The 21,303-nt window shown below is 40.6% G+C and overlaps 1 protein-coding gene across 1 annotated transcript in view; it reads right to left on the bottom strand.

Annotated features, from left to right (window-relative positions):
• Window positions 1-21,303, bottom strand: part of RSPO3 (R-spondin 3) — a 58,221-nt gene that overhangs the window by 20,305 nt on the left and 16,613 nt on the right. The window contains exons 2-4 of the mRNA XM_063151129.1: window positions 6,390-6,581; window positions 4,714-4,860; window positions 2,212-2,409 (exon numbers count right to left, since the gene is read on the bottom strand). Coding sequence (XP_063007199.1) covers window positions 2,212-2,409; window positions 4,714-4,860; window positions 6,390-6,581 — 537 coding nt within the window. The remainder of the gene's footprint in view (window positions 1-2,211; window positions 2,410-4,713; window positions 4,861-6,389; window positions 6,582-21,303) is intronic.

Here is a 21,303-nt window from a genome sequence, read left to right as displayed (position 1 = left end):
CATGATTGTGAACAAATTCTTGTGGTGCACAGTATTTTTCAAGTATGGTTTGGCTCAAATCCCATAAAATAAGAATGGATAGCAAAATACGTGAATAGTTTCTTCTAAAGTTCTTATTACACAGGAACAGCAGGCATTTCTCAAAGAGAAATGTCTTGTCCAATCTGAAGTGTTTGCCAAATTGCTATAAGCAAACACATAATATCATCGCGTCAAAAAAAACCCATTTCATAGTCCAAAATTACAGTTCAGTCCTATATTTTCATCTCTGTCAAGATTAGGCTTTGGTAGGGGAAGAAAATGGCCTATTTCCCCCGTTACAGTGGGCTAATGAGAGGCTGTTTCAAGTTGTGCCTCTGTGTAGAAATAGAACCAAGCATGGACATTTTGAACATAGAAATCCATAGGATTTCTAAAGGGAATCAGTAAATAGATTGTCTTGACTGTGTCCTTGACACAGGTACATTTCTCTACCTCTTCAGGACACTGCCTGACCCAAGGAGCAGGAGGTGACATCTATGCCCTATAGATCAGTAGATCTACCCAGTTCTTGGGTGTAGCTATCTGGTCCATAAGATCCTCCCTCTAAACATAGAATCACAGAATCAGAGAATATGCTAAGTTAGAAGGGATCCTCAGAGATCATCAAGTCCAACTCCTGGCCTTGAGCAGGATGCCACAACAGCCACACCATGTGCTTGAGAGCATTGTCCAAATGCTTCTTGAACTCTGTCAGGCTTGTTGCTGTGACCACTTCTCTGGGGAGCCTGTTCCAGTGTCCAGTCACCCTCTGGCTGAAGATTCTTTTCCTGATAGCCGACCTGAACCTCTCCTGACACAACTTCAGGTCATTCCCTTTGATCCTGTCACTGGTCAGCACAGAGAAGAGATCAGTGTCTGCATCTTCTCTTCCCTTCACAAGGAAGCTGTAGACAGCAAGGGGATCTCCCCTCAATCTCCTCCTCTCCAGGCTGAACAGACCAAGTGACCTCAGCTGCTCCCCATGTGGCTTCCCCTCAAGGCCCTTCAACATCTTTGTGGCCCTTATTTGGAAATAATAATAATAACATTATTGCCCCTCTCATGAGGTGCATCCCATCCCCAAGGAATGAGCTAACCTTCAAAAGGGTTAGAAGATCCAAGCCCCTTGAGCGTTTCCCTAAGTCATCTGCAGCAAGCCTGGCCATCATTGACAGTGGAACAGGGGGTTGCTACTTGGTACCAGCAGCTACTGCTGCCTCACAGATGTTCACATGGAGGGCCAGCTGCTCCACCTCTTCCACTCACCCTCAGAAGGGGTGGGAGGAAAGAGAGAAATAGATGAGATGAGGGAATGGGAGGAATGGAGGAAAGGAAATAGTCTATAGTTCCTCCTGTGTCAACCAGAGTAACTTCACTGAGGACAGATCAAGTAACTTCCCCTCTGCAAGAAGGAGAGAATAATCAAACAACAGTATCTACTGAGTGGAATTTATGTAAAATAATATTTCATAAACTTTTTAAGCATCTCCCAGTCTTAACACATGTGATGCCATTCTCTCACTGCCATGCTGGGGAGTAAGTCCCACAAGCCTTGCATGGAGGGACAGTTCTGCTGGCAGCCTTGCTTCTTGGGTGAAACCAAGTGGAGTTTCCCTTGTCTGCCATGCAGTGCTGTCATCTTTCTCCCATGCTGGGACTCGATGACCCAGATTGCAGATGTGAGGGTCAGGTTATGTTGTTCAGCCAGAGCTAGTAAAAAGAGATCAGGCTGGGAGAGAGGCCACAGCACTGCATTTACAAGAGTTAAAATCTTGTAGGGAAGCATGAAATAGGAATTGGTTTGGAGGAATCCCTCTGTTGAAGCATGAAACTTGGCTGCCTGATACCCAACAGACAGCACCCACCCTGACATGTTTTATGATGGATCTGTTTGTTCTGAGTGCTACAATGCAACTTTTCATCTTGGCAACTCTTTCAGCAGACAGAATTGGGAGACAAAGTGCCTTCCCTTCCGGCCCACCCTGTCCTCTCTAGATCACACAAAGCACATTTTTGGAGCAGTGTTAGGATTTTATTTACTGCAGGCAAAGGCACAATTCTCTCCACCCCAAAAACCACCACATCAACGGCAGCTTTGATAAAGCCTGAAATTGAGGCCTAAGAATTCCGGTGTGAATTATTAAAACAACACAATATCAATCTCATATTATGATGATGATAACTTGGTACCTTTTCCTTCCTTCTGACATCTCTTTCTTTGTACAATACATTTTCTGCTCTCGGTTGTAGCTGGGCAAGGATTTCCCCTTGCTGATGGATGCTGTATGATCTCTTTGACCCTCACTTCATTTCCTCTTTTGAAACCACAAGTTTTTCCTTTCTTCATGCAAGGGCTCCATGGACTCCACTCACTGGTTTCACAGTGCACTGCAATAAACATAAAATAAACTTAGACTGACCAATATGTTTTTGTATACAGAATACATATGGTACATTATTTTCATTCTGCATCAGCCAAAAGGTGGCAAAAACTAATGGAACTAATCAGTTGTGAGTTGCAGCAATGAATTGACAGAAATTGGATTGTTAAGGATATGCAGCACAAAATAATGTCAAATAATTATAACAGTTACTATTTTCTACTCACTGTTTTGTAATTACATTCCTGAAGCATGGCAATAACTGCGCTACTGGTCTCAGTGGAATCAATTACTGGGGTTTGTCCTGACTTTTCTTTGGTTTGATGAGGTGTAAACCCTTTTAGCTTCGGTGGAATAAACTTTGGTCATGCCTGTGTGAAAGGTGAGTGAAGCCATTGAGTCAAGCTGCTGCAGCTCATCTCAAAGGTGGAAATTGGGAAATTGATAGTTATAAAGGACCAAGTGATATCAGAAGATGTTACACTGGAAGTCAAGTGTCTTTGGCCACCTAAAGACCCATCATCTGTAGCATACAGAAGTTAGAAACAGGCAAAGCAGAGGAGAATTTGGGTGAGTGTGAGGCTTCAAGCTTTTCAGAATGGTGCAGATTACCCTTTCTAAACCAGTGATGTGAATGTGCATCCTGTGCTGTTTGGAGGTCAGAAGGTGTGACATTTCACGCTTATCCAAAGAGTATAAACAAAACATGGGAATAAACGTGGAAAGCTAACAATATGTTTCTAATAGCAATCCTTTTCTTATGCCATCTTGCTGTCTTTCTCTTGAAAAAAGATAGTAAATATATGTATTTACTTTAAGTCTAACTGCATGCTTAAGATTGTAAGTCACCACTGAAGAAGGAAAAACTTCCTGCTCCTCTATAAAGACAAATTGGCAAGTCAACTTTTTTCCAGATCCAGAATTTACGTCTAAATTTTCTGAAACCTGGAAATATAACAGACTTTAGGCAATCTCTGAACCTTCCTCCAGTAGGTTGTCATATGGGTCACTTTTTTCATGTTACACTGGGGCTCTTCTGCTAAAATAACTGGCTTTCACATGCACAAAAAGTTCTGGTTTTACTCCATAGCTTTAAATGGCTTTTCCTCTTTGAGACTGACTCATTGTTAAAGCAGCAGTTGGAAACAGCCATCAAGAAACAAAAATGATCCCTTGAATTTCTTTCAAAGATGAAAGTCTTGAAAATACAACCATAAAAGCCTACACTACCACCTGAACTAATATGTATTTGAGAAGGAAAATGCCAAACTACTGCACATTATTTTTAATCCTGCATTACTTCCCCTCCAAAACACTTGATGCCAGAGAGAGCTATGTGCATGACACTGTGGAGAAGATTTCCATCACGCCCAGACTGTGCCTAAGTGCTCTCTCTCTGGTTGCTGGTGGCTGAAGAGGTTATGGCTTGCACTGCAGCTCACAGCCCTCAGCCATCACAATTCACAGCCAATGTACTAAAATAAGCTGAGCCCTGCCACAGCTTCAGTGTGCCCATGGTGGGGGATGCTAACTGCAGCTGTTCACAGGCAAATATATCTCTTTTTCTTCTCTCATTTGGAGGGATGGCTGAGGGATGGAGCAGACAGTTAGGTGTGGTGACCTCTGAAATTGCCCTTGTGTGAATAATTGGAGCTTTTGAGTCAGAGGCTCAAGATACAAAAGCAAGTCTCTTCTCCACAGCCAGTGAGTCACAATGACATCAATCTCACTCCTTCAGTGTCAGTGACACCCTATTTGTAATCCTCATTTTCTGAAGTCTGGTGATTATTGCACCATTTTGGAGATTGGAGGTTTTTTGGGGGGATGTTTCCTTAATATATTAGTTTTTAGCCTTCACCTTTGAAAAGGTAAGCTTCAAAATGTTGTTGCATACATGCTTTGAAGGCTCAGGGGGTACAAGGGAGCTAAAGTAAAGCCATTAGTGTTTTAATCTTTTTTAAACTACATGTGGGATCTGACTCAGGGTTTTTGAAACTCTGCTGTTAGTGCTGCTGCATAGCAAAGGAACCAAGCAAGAGATGGATGTCTTGCTACCTCAGGGCAGACCAAACAGGCTGTTCTTCCTCTGGCAGAATTGCCCTTAGTGTCAAGGCTGTTTTTACAGGACACAACCAGGTTTGTGCCTCTTGTGAAGTGGCAGACTTAGGAAATACCTTGAGTGTTTTGTGCTGGGGAATATATCTTGTTATGAAGAACGTTTTCATTTCCCTGGTGTTGTAACTGATCATGCCTTCCTTAGGTCCCACAGCCCCTCTGAGAAAACGAGGCAGGACATGGGGAGCAGACTCACCGATGCTGGTGCACTCCATCGTGTGGTTGTTGGCTTCCAGCCCATCAGGGCACTTTTCAAGGCACTTTCCACTGTATAAGTAAAACCCACTTTTACACTTTGTGCAGAAGTTTCTGGTGAAGCAGGTATCACAGTCAGCTTTACATTCTGAAATGCAAACAGTAAACAACAGCGTTGTTGCTCTGTGCCCAGAACTGCCATGGGCTCTCTCACATACACCAGAATCACACAATTCTAGCAATGTCAGACAATCCTCAAAGGAAACAAATTATGTTAGGTCTTCTTCCTGGCCAGTACACATGGTGAAGTTAGCCACAGGTGACCCTGGCATGGGTGAGAACTTACAAAGGATGGCCTGATGCTGAACAGCCTCACACTGCTAATCTTCTTGGAGACCTGTGCAAATGGCAGGCAGAGCAGGGCACATGAGAATAGCACTGTGCTGCTTCTGCCCTGCCCTGGCACCACATAGGTACTAATTAACCCCGTGGGACACGAGGGCTCGGTCAGCTCCACACTCCTATCTCCTGTCTCCAGGAGATAAAAATATTCATCCAGGAGAAAAAAAATATGCCAGAATTTAGAATCTGCTTAGGAGTGGTTTTGATCAACATATCTTACTTTTTTTTTTAAATAGTTCCCTAAAGTTCAAGCAGATGTTCTGTAGTATTTAATGTATTCTCTATATGACTACCCAAAATTGGCATTGCTGATACATTTCCCAGTTCTCAGAAATTTTTAAAAGAAATGCATAAAACCTTATGCATGGCAGAGCTCATGTTTGATATGCAAGGCCACACACTGCTAAAAAGTGAGCAAATACTTTGCAGTGTCAAGTTACTCTGTAAGAGTTTACTCTGGGGTCCATTCATTAAAGAACTTTTATTACCAGGTAAAAACTGGGAGAGTTTCTTGGCCATCACTCTTATGTTTTTATATCACATGTGGGATTAAAAACAGTGAATTCAACAACAGAAAGAGGAGTGGGGAGGACATTGTGATCCTTTCCAGTTCATTTATGGTTCAAAAATCCATAGTGGGGTCAAAATATTGCCTGAGCAGTAGAGAATAGAGTTGGCTTCTCTGTCCCCCAGCCTGGAAACAACACAAACCAGTAAATTCCCCCAAATCAGGCTGAAACCTGGCCAGCTGAAACCTGGCCAGCTTCTACAGGCATTTAGAGGACTACAGTGAGCTTGAGACAAGCTATAAAGAGACCAGGGCAAACCACATCTCCAAAGCATGCCACCTGCCACCTTATTTCCTTGCTGCAGGGCTCAGGCGAGTGAGGGCAGTGGGTTAGACAGCTCCAGTACCAAGATTCAGCATTCCTCAGTCCCCTCTCTCTCTTCAGAGCTGCCGGCGTTCTCTTGCTTCTGGAGGGCACTGGTGCCCACCAGTGCTTCCCCTTCACATGGGGATGTGGAGGAGGAGGAGGAGGCCATCACCTGGGTTCTAGGCAGGTCATTCATGCAAAGCCAGGATCCCTGAGCTTTAGGCCATTTTTGTGGTCTTTAACTTCCTGCTTGGGTTAATATTTACTGCACTACTACAAAGAACTGAGCAAATAAGGACAGAGCCTGTCCATCCCCTTCTCTGTTGACTTGACTCCTAAGGAGACACAGAATTTGAGAGAACAAACAAATCCACGTGCTTCCCCTTTCCCCAGCACTTACTTGCACACTTATTAATGTCGGGATACCGTGTCCCATAGTATCCGCTTGGACACGAGGAAAGGCACACTCCAATCTGTTTCATGCCAATCCTCTCCAGAACGAAGAAGAGCCTGGGCTTACATGACAGGCATCCATTGTAGTCAGAGCATGTAGCACACCCTCCTTGGCAACCCTGGCTCACATTAGGATGCACTGAGAAGAAAAGAATTGAAAAAAAAAAAACCAAACTGTGAGAAAACAATACATTAAACAAGACCATGACATAATGGTTCCTCTGCACTTGGAAGGGTGGACCATCCATCTCTCTGACAGCTCTTAAAGATTGCTTCATTTTTTCTTGTGTCTCTTATGACCTGACTTATCATTTTAGAAATTATTTCATCTACATAAAAATGAGAAGCTCAGCTGACATCTTTGCATCTTGCAGATATAACCAACAGTAAATGATCTTTGAAATAGATGATATGGAACAGCAGCATTCTAGAGAACATTCATTTTTCTCTTCCTTATTTTCAGGGGCTTTTCTGCCTTGTGTGCACTTGGCTCAGCAGATAAATTCATGTTCACTTATTCTTTCTTTTCCTAGCTGGATGATAAAAAATCAATCTAGTGTATAGTTTCCTTTGTTGACTAAATGCCATTTTATTTGAGTTCTGCTGTGCAGGAGTATGCCCTTGTAAGATCTGATGATACTTTGCCTTAAAAAAAAGACACAGGAGAGCCATCCTTCTCACCCTCCTTCTTTCCCTGGAATGTTCTCTCTGGCATGTTTTTAATCTCTAACAATTACAACCTGATGTTTAGACTTAACTGTGGCATTTACCCTGCTACAGTCTCAGCATGTAGCATAGGTAGGATTATATTTGCCTTTCAATTGAATTGTTCTAATTCTTCAGACAAGGAAAGCGAAATTTATTACACACACTGCCTAACTTCTTTAGGGGCTTGGGGATAGCAGGAAAGAGGATGCTGTTGCAGACTATCTTTTCAGTAGCAGACATTAATCTGCTGTGTGATACAATGAAATGTATTGCTTCTCAGTGGTAGAGAATAAAGTTTTGCATCCTCCTGTACTTAAGAAGATTTTACCTTACCTACTTTTAATTCCTTCGTGCTTGTTTTCTTAAATAAACTGAAACTAAAAAAATAATGGAGCATCAACTAATGCCAGACCCTGTGTGCCCTCTTGTTTTGGCCTTGCCTTGCATGAAAAATGGTAATTTTTTAAAGTGCAAGCTTTCATCTCTCAGCCTAACACACCTGGTTATATTTCATATATAGAAAAAATATAGTCCTCATTTACATTTGTAACTAATTTGTATTTCTAAATACTATTGGCTTCCTGTTCTGCCTTCTCCTCAGGCCGGTGATAATTTTATAAATGTGCACATGCATGGTGTGACTGCCTATTTTAGTGCTTTGATTTTATTTTGATCTGCAGACACTGCTAACTAGTTTGCACGCACAATTAACTTGTTTTTTTCAACTCCTTTCTGTGGAGCCCTTGGAGGCAGAACCAGGAGTCCATATGAATCCATGGCTGGGGTGTTGAGAGGCAGCACTGCCTGCTGCTCAGGGCAGGCTTGCCTGGCAGGGAAGTTCAGCAGCACCTCTGTGCTTTGCTCACTTACACTCTCAGCAGAAAAGACATGTCCCATGAATGGGAAAAGCACTTTGCTGGGCTCTGAGGCTTCAATGACAAGTCCTGCGACCTGAAGAACCTCAAAGGGAATTCAAGTTCATTCTTCCTCTTTCATTAATAAAATGAGGAATGAGGGTTATTTCTCTCAGTAGGGCTGGGCACACATGAAATGTACAAACTTTGGCCTTGCTGTGCACAAGAATGCAAGAACTCAATTCTCTGTGTGTACTGAGACATTCATTTTGTAGCATAACTTAGAGGAAAGTGGGTTTACAATGAGTACATGACACCACTCTGAGAATAAATGACATTCAGCAGCGAGAAGTTGCAACCCCAATTCAGTTATCATACTTGCTTTCACTAGACTCTCAAAATACTGAATGCTTAATAAATAGAACACTTTTTTTTTTTTCTGAAAATATTCCAAAGGCACATAGTTTATTGATTTTGAAATTAAGAGCCTGGAAAAATTTTTCTTTCTAAAGTTAAGTAAATGAAAACATCCTTATCTCTCTCTCCTCTGTCTTGTGGCCCTTGTATGAAACAGCTTTAAAAGGCAGACAGAGTAATGTGATCTAAGAAGCTGACATTAAAAACTATCTGTGATTTTCCTTCATTAAGTCTGACAGTTGGATGAAAAAGCAGCTGAAGTACAAAATATTTGTCATCAAAGCTGCTGTATAAAATATGGATGATCACTTTTGACGGGAAACATATTATGTGTGAGCACCTGTGACACATCATTATGAATAGATTCTCTTGACAGAGAAAACATTATGTGCAACTGCTCTGAGGTCAAGATGTGTGTGTGAGCCAAGACAGGCAATCCTTTACTATTGAAATATGATAATTCTCTATAGCTAAGATCCATAACATGGCCAATTTCCATCTCCCCTTTAACTCCAGAAGTACTAAGTATAAAATAAAATGTACTCCTAGCCATTTTCACAATTTTTGCCTCTTCTCCTGGATTCCAGATACATCTCATACAAATAACACAGCAAAAAAGGAAAGCATAGTTCCAAATGGAGAATGTTATTGCTAGTGTTATGGAGCAAGGAATAGGATAAAATATGCAAGTCAAGCACCACTGATTTCATGTCATGTTATAACTAAATGTATGAAGCACAATAAGTTACAGTTCTTGGAAATTCTTAAAGAAAAATATCACTGAAAATTCAAAATCAACATTTTACATAAAACATGGGTTTTCCTCTAAAAAACTATTAAAGAGATGCACTTTTTTCATTGTCTCTTACTGCATCTGGCATTTCTTTGAGTCTTGTACCTGTGTAATAAAATAATTTCTCATTTGTCTTGCAATAAAGGTAGAACCTTATTCTGGTCTAGGCAAGAATCAAAGCAGGGAGGGACAAGCCACATGCTCCAGAAACTGGCATTCTTTGAAAGCACTGGGCTTTGCCATTGAACCTGGAAGAAAAAAAAAATGTGGAGCCAAAATATTTGCGCCTAGAGGATGAGATAACGTGTTTGAAATTGGGCATCTCCAAGCTCCAGATGAAAATCTCACTCTTGTTACCTCTCAGCCTCCTCCCTCTCTGGTTCAGATCCAGATGCTTGCCATATCCTTGCAATGTCTGGGCCAGTCCTTCCCCTACTGCAAAAGCTGGGTGGAATTGAGGGGATTCCAGAATCCATTCAATCTTCTGGGTAAAGAGCTGGCCCTTACCCTTCCTCTCTCATTGCAGCAAATTGTTAGTACCTGCCGATCTCAAGTGCTTCACCAGCTCCAACCATAACCCCAAAGAAGCAACCAGTAGTTTTACCTCTTTTTTTAACCAGTATCAGACACAGAGCTCAGAGTTTAAGTGGTGTGCCACAGGAAGCTGTAAACATAAACCCCACCTAGTGAAATCCAGTCACAGTACACCAAGTGTAAGCATTGCTTCAAATTTCTATACTAAGGTAAACAGTAGAAATGGGTAAGTAATGTATATCCACATTGAGAAACACTTTGAAGTGAAAAAGCAGGTGATAAAGCAGTAGGAGAGCACAGACCACTCCTGTTAGCCACAAATTATAGATGTGGTAAGAGGAATGAAGAGAGATTCAGTGCCTTGGCAGAGGGTTGGGCACTGTGGCCCCATGGGTTAGACACTGGCTGCAGAACCAGGAGGTATGGAGTTGCATAGCTACTGTCTTGGACAGTAGCAAATATGTTCAAACACACTCTTGATAAGTACACTTTCTTGAAACCACTTGGTCTTTGGTGCAGCCCGCTCCATTACAAAGACAACAAAAATGAAACGTAAAAAATTCTCACCAACTTTCAGAACTGACTCAATGGGGAAGAAATATTCTATGCATGACCCTGCTAACCATTGAGTGCTCCACCCTTTTGTATCCAAACACTTTTTGAGCACAGTGAAATCATAGACTCTCAGGGATGGAAAATGCAGCATAGCAGTGGGCAAAGCAAATGGTAGGAGCACAGAGACCCACAGACAAATTCTTTCTCAGCTCTTACACAAACATCAGCCAGAAGTGATACAAACTACTCATTTGCAGACTCATGACTGGCTATAGGTCCAAAATCTAGATCTATCCTTTTTTTTTTTTTTTGTAAAACCTAAATACTGGAGATTAGAGAAGACCCTAAATGGATGTTGAACTATTCCCTTCCCCTGTCTGACTTTAAGCTCTTTTTTTCCCAGAGGCCTCTTTTTCTGCAAGCCATTTGACCAGATATTAGTTAAGTCGCATTAGCAAATGAAATCTCAGAATATTTTCCAAAGCCCTACTCTGGAAACAATGAGTTATAGTCTCTGTTAAAAGTAGAAAGTTAAGGATAAGGAGCTGAGTTTGAATCTGAACTTTTGTGGACAAGAAGCTAGATTTTGACCGAGTGCAGCAAATGAATTCTAAACCTTTGAGATGATATTTTTCAATCAATTTTACTCCATGTATAGATTAGAATTTAGGGGATCAAAAAACCATGGAAATAAGAAAATGCAGGAGAAATCCAGCTGGGCATACATTCTGACACCTGGGGAAAATCACGGGGTACTGCCCATTTACTGCAGCTGAGGTGCACTGTCTCATCACCACTCCAACAACAAGATATCCCTTCAGAGGTTTGCTCTTGAAATGGATGTGCTAGGCAAATGGAATCCATCCCTGCTGCTGCTCCTGGTTTCTCAGGCTTGCGTGTTCTCACAGGAAATATTTTCACAGCAGAGCTGCTCTGGAATTCGGCCTTCCCAGCTGGGCTGCCCCTTGCCAGGAGAGCCAGACCCCACCTCAGCTTTTACCACCACACAGCGCCCACAAGGACATGAGCCCTTGTGGCGGTGCGGATTTGGGATGGGAAATCCCATGGGTTCTGGTGTCATTCAATTGCTCTGTGTGCTCACTCACGTTCCTTGCTCTTTCCCTTGCCTGGTGAGAAGCAGCTGCCTGTGGTGGTGGCCTGAAAACAATACTTCATGTAAAGCAGAGCTACTCTCAATCGTGCAAACCGTCCTTTAGGCAAGCGCAAACAGCATTTGGCAGTCAGCTCTTCTAATGAAAAAGTCATTAAGGAATTCAGTTTGCAAACCACAGCGTATTTCCTCAGACTCTTTCTTGGACAGTGTTTCTTTGTGTGGAAAAGCACTAGAGGTGGGACACACAGTGGTGGGGAAAAAAGCTGAACTGTCCTGCAGGCAACAGGATCACTAGGCCTTAAATCACCTGCAGGGAGCAAGGGATTGGATGTGCTGCCATGGGGGAGCAGCTGGGGAAGATAAACCTGTACATGGCAATTCCTACGCTGGATTGGCAATAAGTTTTCTGGGATGCAACTGAATTAGTGGTGATAGCTGAGGAATGTGGACTCTCTGTTCAATCTCCTCTGGGTCTGCAGGAATCTGAGGCACCCACAAAAGAGGCAAAGAGGGAAAATCAGTCTAAAAGTCAACTGTTAAAGGCTTAATGTCTTCTGCTTCTCTTTGTGATTTGATCTTCACAAATATTTTAGGATTTCTTTCTGAGAAGGTGGTAACTCCTCCAGAGATTTGTCTGACTTCTATTTTATTTCAGACTATCACTGCCATCTGATACAAAACATGTAGCAAAGAGGATTCTTGAGTGTCTTCCTATGTTTTCAAGGTAAAAGATCTTATACAAAACAAAAAAAAATTCCCCAAACATCTGCCTGGCTTGACAATATTTTTCTCTTCAAGAGGCACTTCATGTCTGAGGGAAAAGAAACCAACTTATTTTACTCACCAAATGTCAAGAGTTCTAAAAAGCAACAGAAATGCGAGTACGGGACTGTTCCACAGTCTCAGGGAGTATCCATAACTGTTTTGTAGTGGCGTCTATGAGCAAGGAGGCCCTTGGCCCAAATGGCCAAGACCTCACTGGGGATTGCCTCATCATTATTAAACACATGTCTGGCAGAGTGATCCTGAAAATTAAGTATACTGGCAGCCAGAATGCATATCCCCTGAATTCGGTTAGAAAGAGCATCAACAGGCTGAAAAATCTCACCAGGGGTGCAGAATTTTATGCAGTCTCCTAGCATCTTCAGCACAACAGAAATCAGCCACAACAACCACAAATGGCTCCTTGTCATTCCAGAGAGTTTTGTAAATAAACTGAAAAATTCTTTTCATGGAGACAGAAGGGAAATTGACTTCTTTTTTTTTCCACATACTATGGAGCACCAACAACGTTCAGGCATCCAGGAAGTTTAACCAGTATAGGAACCAAAGAGGATCCCTGAGAAAATTGCCTTAAACAACCTGATAGTGATGGTGAAGGCAATACTTTCTCACATCAAGTTCTAAATCCTGTAAGCAACTACAGATATTACTTTAAGAGTTAGCTGTAGTTGCTTCCAAATACCCAGCCTTCAAGACTATACATTATGATTTTTTTCTAAAATGTAAACTCAATTACATAATCTCTATTTTATTGTCTAGATTTAAAAAAGCTGTTATAGAAGGGTAACTTTGTGATCTATTAAAAGTAGTAACCCAGTAATTGTAGTGACCTAATAATTCTATAACCAGCTGTGTTATGACAGTTGTCAGATTCAGCTACTTGTAAATAAAGCATCTGTGCTCAGATAAAAAAGGAGGTGTGACTTTTGGAAAGAGATTATATTTGATGCACATATAGACAGTATTTTAATAATCTAGTCCTGCAAGTTTCTGTCATGAAGATCCCCAGCTGATTTTATAGGGTTCATGTGGACACAGAGCTCTAAAAACAAAGTTGTCAACATCACTGTGACTCCCTTGATTCTCCAGTCTCTCCCCTACAAGTGATGCATGCTTCTACTGAGTAAAGAAGCAAAAATGTATAGTGTAGAGGCTCATTCTTTGAAATGTGTGGTCTTTCTGTTTGCTGGTAACTTTCCATCTCCGATTTTTGTGTTTCTAACAAAGGTTGTGAATGCTCAGGCTATCCTGGTGGCAGCAGAGCCTGTACCCTCCACACCCCATTTGCTTCTCCTGTTTTGTTCTCTTAACATACTGGAGACTTTGGTTGTTGCATGTTACGCAGATGCTCGTGTACTTCCAATCTGTATAAGGATCACTCAGCTCATACTGTCAACATTACACAACTACAGTAGCATTTGCAAGTTTCTCATTTCCCACAGGGTCTTTTGAGACCAGAGTTTTTCTCTCAAAGTTTTGTTTCAGAAACCACAGAAAGAACAGCAGGATGTAACAGATTTTACTTTCCATGCTGGGGACTAGGGAGAAGGGTTTAGACAGCAAAAGCCTGTAATCCCATGTCGAAACTATGATTTTCTACTACCATGTTTACAGCATTAAAAAATTAATAAGCCAGACAGCAAGCCAGCCCGCTGCCTTGGCGGTGCTCAGATGTGCCTTTGGTCAATTACTTAATATCCTCTCGATTTAATATACTTTCCTAAGTGGAACTGATCAAAAGTTTGTAGTGAATGAAATTATTTCTTTCTGTGTAATGATTAAATTCATACCATACTGAAGCTAACTGGAAGCTCCAAATGTGTTGCTTGCAGTGGAACTGTTCTGGACTGATGCCTGCAAACATTGAAATGGAACATGTTCTCTTTAAATTCAAGACTCACATCAAGATTTCAAATCACAGTATAGGTATTAAGGAGTATCACAGTGCTAGAAAATCTCTAAAAATTGTGATCTTCAACTTGTAACAAGGAAAAGCTCTGATCTCACATTTTCATGAAGGAAAAAGGCTAGCTTCTCCAGGCTGACTGGACCATCCATCTGCTAGTGACACAAAATACTGTCCAGAATTCCAAGTTGAAATTAATTATTAAAATAGTGCTTGTAGTGACACTCAGCAAATGATATTCCAACTGTTTTCACCTTTCCCTCATGCCACTGGGATCATGCTAGTTTAAAAGAGAAAGAAGTCAAAAGTTTCTGACTGCAAAACATGAACAGTATGATGTGAAATCAGATTAAACTCTGGTGGAAAATAGACAAGAGTCATCATCACCAGTCAGCTTGGACTGATTGACATAAGTCCTGGGCCCCTAAAGTCGATGGTAAAACTCCTGTGAAAAAAGCAGGGTGAGCATAATTTGTAAATCAGCATTAGCATAGTCCATGGTTTGGAGCGTAGCTATCTGATTTTTAGAGGGCAGTGTGATTGGATGGCCTGTTTAAATTGGGATTAAATAATAGGATGGGTGAGATTTAAGTAGGCATTCAAATCCTGAGAAACTGACTCAGTTCAACAGCTCTGTGTGCCTGGATTTCCTAGTGAAGTAACTATGAATGGCACGTAGTTAGGGCTTGCTTTATCACCCCTTCTGCGTGCTGCCCTCCCTTTGAAGTCTGAGCCTTTCCCTCCCGAGCAGGCACACACTGACCCACATGAAAGCGAGTCAGCGCTCTCACTGAGCATCGCTCACCTCCCCAAACCGTGATGCATCTGACATCACTGCAGTGACACACAGCAGGCAGGTCACTGCGGAGCTGCAGCTGGGCTACAAAGTGTTTGGGCTGAGTTTTTGGGGTGCTGGTGACGAAATCAAGGCTATGGTCCGTTTTGTGCTAAAGCAGAGAAACAGTTCATTTTCTTTGTGATGGTATGCCACCAATTCTCTGAGGACCTGCACACCAATCAGGTCAGTTGATTGGAAGAAAAAAATGAATTAAAATTAATTAAAACTTCTGTTTGGTTTTTGGTTTTGGTGGTTGTTTTTTTTTTTAATTGATGTAACATCTGTAATAGCATGTTTGTTATCCCAAATCCAATTAACATTATAATGCCAGCACATCTAACTTTGTCAAAATATTTGACAAAATATTTCTATTTTTGAAGAGTGTCATGTTCTAATGGAATTTTATTCCATTAATAATTGTCTGAGCGGCTTTAATTTAAAATAGCAACAGCAACATTTTAAAGGTGATAAAGAATTATAAGATACAGAATTTCAATTTAAAAGCAAAAAGAAATTCTACAGTAAAAAAAAATAAACTGAGGCCACCTATTGACAATATTAGGTAAAGAAAAACAAAACTTCATAGCCCAATAATTATATATAAAATCAAGAATTAAATATCTAGGAAACTTTGGTTAGTGTTATGAGTCTTATTAAACATTTTATAGTAAGACCTGAAAAGTCAATAGTTTTGAAGCCATTTTAATGTTTCTGTACAATAGCAAAAAATACGAAAAAAGTCTAATTTGTATTTAAAATTTGTCTGTAGCCTAAACAGAAAAAAACCCCTCATATTTGGAAAGATTAATGGGCAAACTATGAACTATAAATTTTAATGATGACTTTTTTATTTGTCTAATATATTGTGTAATATCACTGATGCACATCAAAAGTGACATCTGACATTTTCTATGCACAATTGAAGAAGTGGTCGTAAAAGCATACTTTTGTTGAAGTATTTCATTGGTAACAATGGTAGGACTCACATCATTTAGGCTGGCTCAGGGCAGAATCCTGGGGGAGGCATGTTCAACCTCGCTCTGCACATTCAAGTACAAATTTCTAAGACACATCTTCCTAACCAAGCTCCTTACACCAGAAAATGAACCCTTTACTATTTCATGGTCTGCTTTTTCAGGTGCCAGATGCCTTAACCAGCTTATAAAATATCTTTAGTACTTTGCAATGTGCTCTGTTGAAGAACACTTTTCTAATAACTCCAGTAATGAGGAAGAAAGGACTGTTCTGTTCCGTTCTGTTCTGTTCTGTCATGCTGTAACTTAATTAAGCTGATGCAGAATGATAGAAATAGAACCCATTATTGCAAATAGAACTGCCTAATATAGGTTACACCAACAATTAATTAGGCTTCAGTGAAAACACAACATCCCCTAGATATTAGAAAAACATGAAATCACAGCAGTTATTTTTAAAGTATCCAACATGATGAATATTTGGCAGCTCAGCTGGTGGCTAGTGGCTTGCCACCACGTTGGGCTGCCATGAGACAGGGCTCGGATGTGAGATGACCGCAACAACACCACTCAAAATGCTGGGCTGCTGCAGAAAAATTGTGCTAAAAAATGTCACAAGCAGATGCCAAAGTGGAATAAGTGAAAGGAAAGACTGAATTGTGCCGTAGAATGAAAATATCCTCCTTGACTGGCTTCTTGACCTCCTGGACTTGCACGAAGAAAGTCAAGCTGTTTGTCTCACAGAGGTAGTAAAACTGCTACCCCAAGTACCCAAAAAGCATATGGCTCCTGGTGACTGCAATCAAAATCATCCATGGAGGGATCCAGGCCTGAGGTAGAATGATGGACCCAGTTATCAGCTTGTAATCAGTACACCACCAGAGCTCCTCATGATGTTTAAAATCAGCAAAAAATATTATGATGGTGTCAGTTCCACATCTCCAAAGCAAAAATATACACAGCCCAGCACACATGAAAAAGACCCCATGTAGGAAATGGTAAAAGGTACAGATTAACTTTCAGCATCTAGTTACTTTGTCTTTCGCTAACAATACCACTTACGTGCCTTTGAAGAAAGTTAGGGGTTCTTGGGTTTGAAGGTTGATAAAGTTGGCTGGTTAAAGTCCCTTTCTACCATTGTAAAGTACTAGAATCTGTATTTTCAAATCTAGGGCCTCCGGGGAGACAACTAATCTCCTTCTTCATTCCTGTGTATAAACCCTCATTTTCAGAAGATGCAGGTGGTCAGAGGTCTGAAATTAAAGCTATTTATTCAGGAGTCCAATCAAAGAATTGCTATTTCACTTCTAGAGCCAAACTTAAAAATTTTGGCTTTATCATCTTTGGGCTTCAATTTTCTTCATCTGCCAAGGAGAAACGATATTTATCTCTTAGAATTGTGAGGTGTTTAATTCATGGATATTTACAATATGTCCTCAGCTTTGGCTGAAATTTCTGGCTTCTTTGCACAAGAAAGCCTTCATGAGAGAGTCTGTTTCTGGCACCACATTAAACCTTGCTTTGTAGAGGGTTCTCTCATATACATCAGATTCTTATGGGCACTACTATGGAGTCATGGGTGTAAGTGTGGTAACAATTTATTGTAGTTATTCACACAACATTTCCATGCACAGATTTCAAAGGTGGAATGAGACAAGTTGAGAAGCCAGTTCTTTTAACTTTCTGATTTCTGCTCTGTGACTGAAGAGATTAGATTATTGAAAAACATGCTATTAGCACTGGCTTGCAGCCAAAGGGCCTGCTATGGATTCTGCAAGGGGTGCTGTGCTCACTGTAAATTAAGGAAAAGAGCTGGGTAAGTTACTCCAGCGAGGAATGTTCCCTTTGGGAATTGTCCACAGCAAATGAGAGCTGTGGTTGGTGAGCAAAGATCAACAGGGAGAAGAAAAATAACAAAAAAGGTCATAAATTTCAGGGAAATAAAAGGCTCTTTTTCTCCTCTACACTGAGCACTAAGTTAACAAGCCTTAATGTTTCTTGATCCCTTTTATGCCACTTTCTGCCTACCCAGACCAAAATGGGAAAAAACCCCATTAAATTGCCATGTAAGACCATGATTAAATTCCTCTCCATTCCAAAAAACACATCAGCATATGGTTACCTGCACGCATATGTTACAGACCCCTTGACTTCAATTAGACTTGAATACCTGATTAAAATTAAGGACTCATTCTTGAATGGAAACTCTTGTGCTTTGAGCAGACACTTATCTTCCTGAAGTAGGCAAAAACCTAACTCCTAACATACTAACTTTGAAAATAACACCTTGAACTTCTCAGTCATTAACTAATTCAAAGTTAAACATTTCTATTTTTTAGTTCCTTACCCAACAGTTTTGGGGAATTTTGTATTGGCAAAAAAAAAATCAAATCTTTTCAACATAATAACCACGTTTTCATGGTGTCTCAGAGAGTAAAACCATTATTCTTTTCTCCTTATTGTTTCAAGACTGGGAAAAAAAATCTCTTACCTAATACTGCAGAGAAAAACATAGCTGTGTGAATTCAAAAGACTTATGTAAGGCTTCTAGCACTACTTTATTAACTTTTTAAAATTAATGTTCATGCATTTTAAATCCTTGCCATTATACTTGGGAGTAAGATTCCTACAGTGCTTGGAGTCAGCAGCCCTGTTCCTTTGTGTGTCAGCAAGGGACTCAACAAAGATAATAATTTCAGTGCTTTTTTACTATAAAAGTGTTTGACTTTTAGATTATTAAGTAGTTTTATAAGGGGCTACTAAGCTATATCCTCACAGGAAAGCAAACAGATTGCTTTGATTTCAGTAAGACTCAAACCAGTGTCCTATAAAAGGAGTGACTCAAAGCCTGTTCATTAATCTCTAAAGTATCTTTTTTCAGCTTAAATCTCCTGTTTGCCTCATAATACTTTCCATACCAACATCATATGTAACACTCCATATGGAAAAAAGCCAGTACCACAAAGGTGTTCTCACAGAAAATTAGAAAGATGTGTTCAAAGGCAAGCTAAATAAAAAGGAGGCCAAATGACCGGGGAAAACATTTACAAAGTTTATCACATACATGGGATAAAGAGAATAAGTATAATTAATGCAAACTATCTTGATTTCAACCATCCTTAAAACCCCTGAGAAAATTATATAATCACATAGCAACAGCATCAGCAGCATCAGTAACATCCAAATATATGTGCAGTTCTGTAGGACTTTTCACCCTGTGGTCCTCAAAGCACTTTACAGCAATCAAATGAGATGCAGCTCCATGATGTAAGTAAATGCTTTAGGGGCCGTGTCACCTTTACCAACACATTTTTGGAGAAGAATGGGAAATGCAGTGCCTGTCTGTTGGCTGCTATAACCACTCTGAGCTGAGACATTTGGGGAACCCCTCGGGTTGAAGCTGTGACTCTTGCCAGCAAATCCAGATGGATTGCTATTGGTTTTACTCAGCTTTGTATTGCAAGGAGGAGGCACAGCCCTCCCAAAGCCCGTGCCAAAGCGATAGTTCTGTACCAAGGATTCAGAAGGGACAGTGCATCCCCTCATGCTACTTTTCCACCTGTGAAGATCTCTAAGCTTTGAAGGGTCTTGTTGATTCATAACCCTTGAGAGCTGCTGGTGGCAGGCAGAGCATGGCAATGAGGGAAATTGGGATGTCCTCATGCCTTCACTTCCAGCAGGAACACAGTTTCTTGGTCACAACATAGGGACAGCTCTCTATTAGACCCTGCCTCAATTCTCCCATAACAATTTCGTAAGCAAAGAACAAGTGCATGAATATTGATCACCAAAAGGGTTTCACTGGCATAGAACAGGGCTGAGCTCATGCTGAGACCTCAGACAAGCCTGCTCTTAGAGACAAAAAGCATAGTAAAACCTGCAACTAGTTTAGGAGACAGTTTTCTCAAAAACAAGCCTTGTCAGAGCACACTTCACAACAGTTCTTTGTCTAGGCAGTTAAAAAATAAAGGCAGTCTGTAACAAAGCATTGCCCCTAAAATATCTATGCTATAATGATACTGGAAGTAAGGATATGGTTGGAAATAGGCATCAGTGAGACTGCATTCATTAAGATAAAATTCAGAAAGCCTTGGTAGTAGATAAAATCATTGCAGCAGTCTCAGGGAGGCAGTATAATCACAGTCACAGGTATGTTTCAAATCAGAGGTGACATATCTTTTAAAAAGCATTCTGTAGCTTAGCCATAAATTATTGTGCCTGGGAAAGGAATCGAGTGGATCCAAGAGTTTATGCTGAGCACCTTCTGACATCCCTTGCTGCTGTGCCCCTCTCTAGGGGAATGTGCTGGCAAGATAGCCTTTTTTTTAGCATTTTGCATTTTGATGGTATCATCTATATCACAGTTTTCTTACTCACAGTGGGTTTTGTTATGCTTATCAATCTAATTCTATTTTCTTTTTAAGGAGAATGAATAATAGTAGATAAAATCAAATAAAAGTGCCATATTTCTAATATAAGATGATGATCCAATATTTTCTTTGTGATTTGATCACTAGTTGTTTCACAGGAGATTTCAGAAATTAAATAAACTTCAATTTCCTTATAACAAACTTCACATTGTTGCCTTATTACGAAAACTGGAATTTTATGTCTAGTAAGGTTTCTATGTAGCATATCTGCTGAATGAAGCATCAGTGTAAGCAGACAGATGGTAGGAGACTTGTTGGTGTTACCATTATATATTTGTGCAGGATGGAGAATGGGAGAATATCAAGAAAGTATCCTTTTGTTTTCACATAATTTTTTTTGTTGTGTCTTAGCCACTTGTCTAATCCACTAGCTTTCTAATGTTCCTGTTTCTTGAAGAGACCACTACAGCTTTTCTAGAGCATGATTACCTCTTCTGCTTGGCCTTCTGAAACTCCTATAATATGCACACACAGAGATACAAAAGAAGATAAATTGCCTTACATGCTACCTTCGTCCCTGCTGTGACACAGAAGCCACCAACTCTGTAAGTCACCATGATCAGAGATGGGAGTACCCACCAAGTCAGCACATTCCTGCTCAGTAGCTCATGCCCAACCCTCCCAGTTGTCCAAGTTGCTTTTATTGATTCCTCCCTAGGAGCTAAAGTCACTTATAGAAAACGTTGACAAATTCTGAAAGGTTGGATATGACTATGAAACTGAGTTGAAAGAATGAGCACAGATTGATGTATAGAATAATCCATCAGCATTTTATTTAAGGTAAGGGGATAAGGAATGGGAAGGAGACTGGTAGCTTCAAAAACTAGACATGATGCTAAGAGGTCTGCCTTGCATGCATTATTTGTGAGTACCAGACATTTCCACCCTGGGAAAGCATCATAAGCAGTCTGGATAAGCTCCAGGCCTTTGTCTTGCAGGACTTAACCAGTTCAAG

The sequence above is a fragment of the Melospiza melodia genome, chromosome 3 (assembly GCF_035770615.1).
Source record: "Melospiza melodia melodia isolate bMelMel2 chromosome 3, bMelMel2.pri, whole genome shotgun sequence".
In the NCBI taxonomy this organism is placed as follows: domain Eukaryota; kingdom Metazoa; phylum Chordata; class Aves; order Passeriformes; family Passerellidae; genus Melospiza; species Melospiza melodia.
The sequence above is the reverse complement of the archived record's forward strand: the minus strand, read 5'-3'. Positions and strand labels throughout refer to the sequence as shown.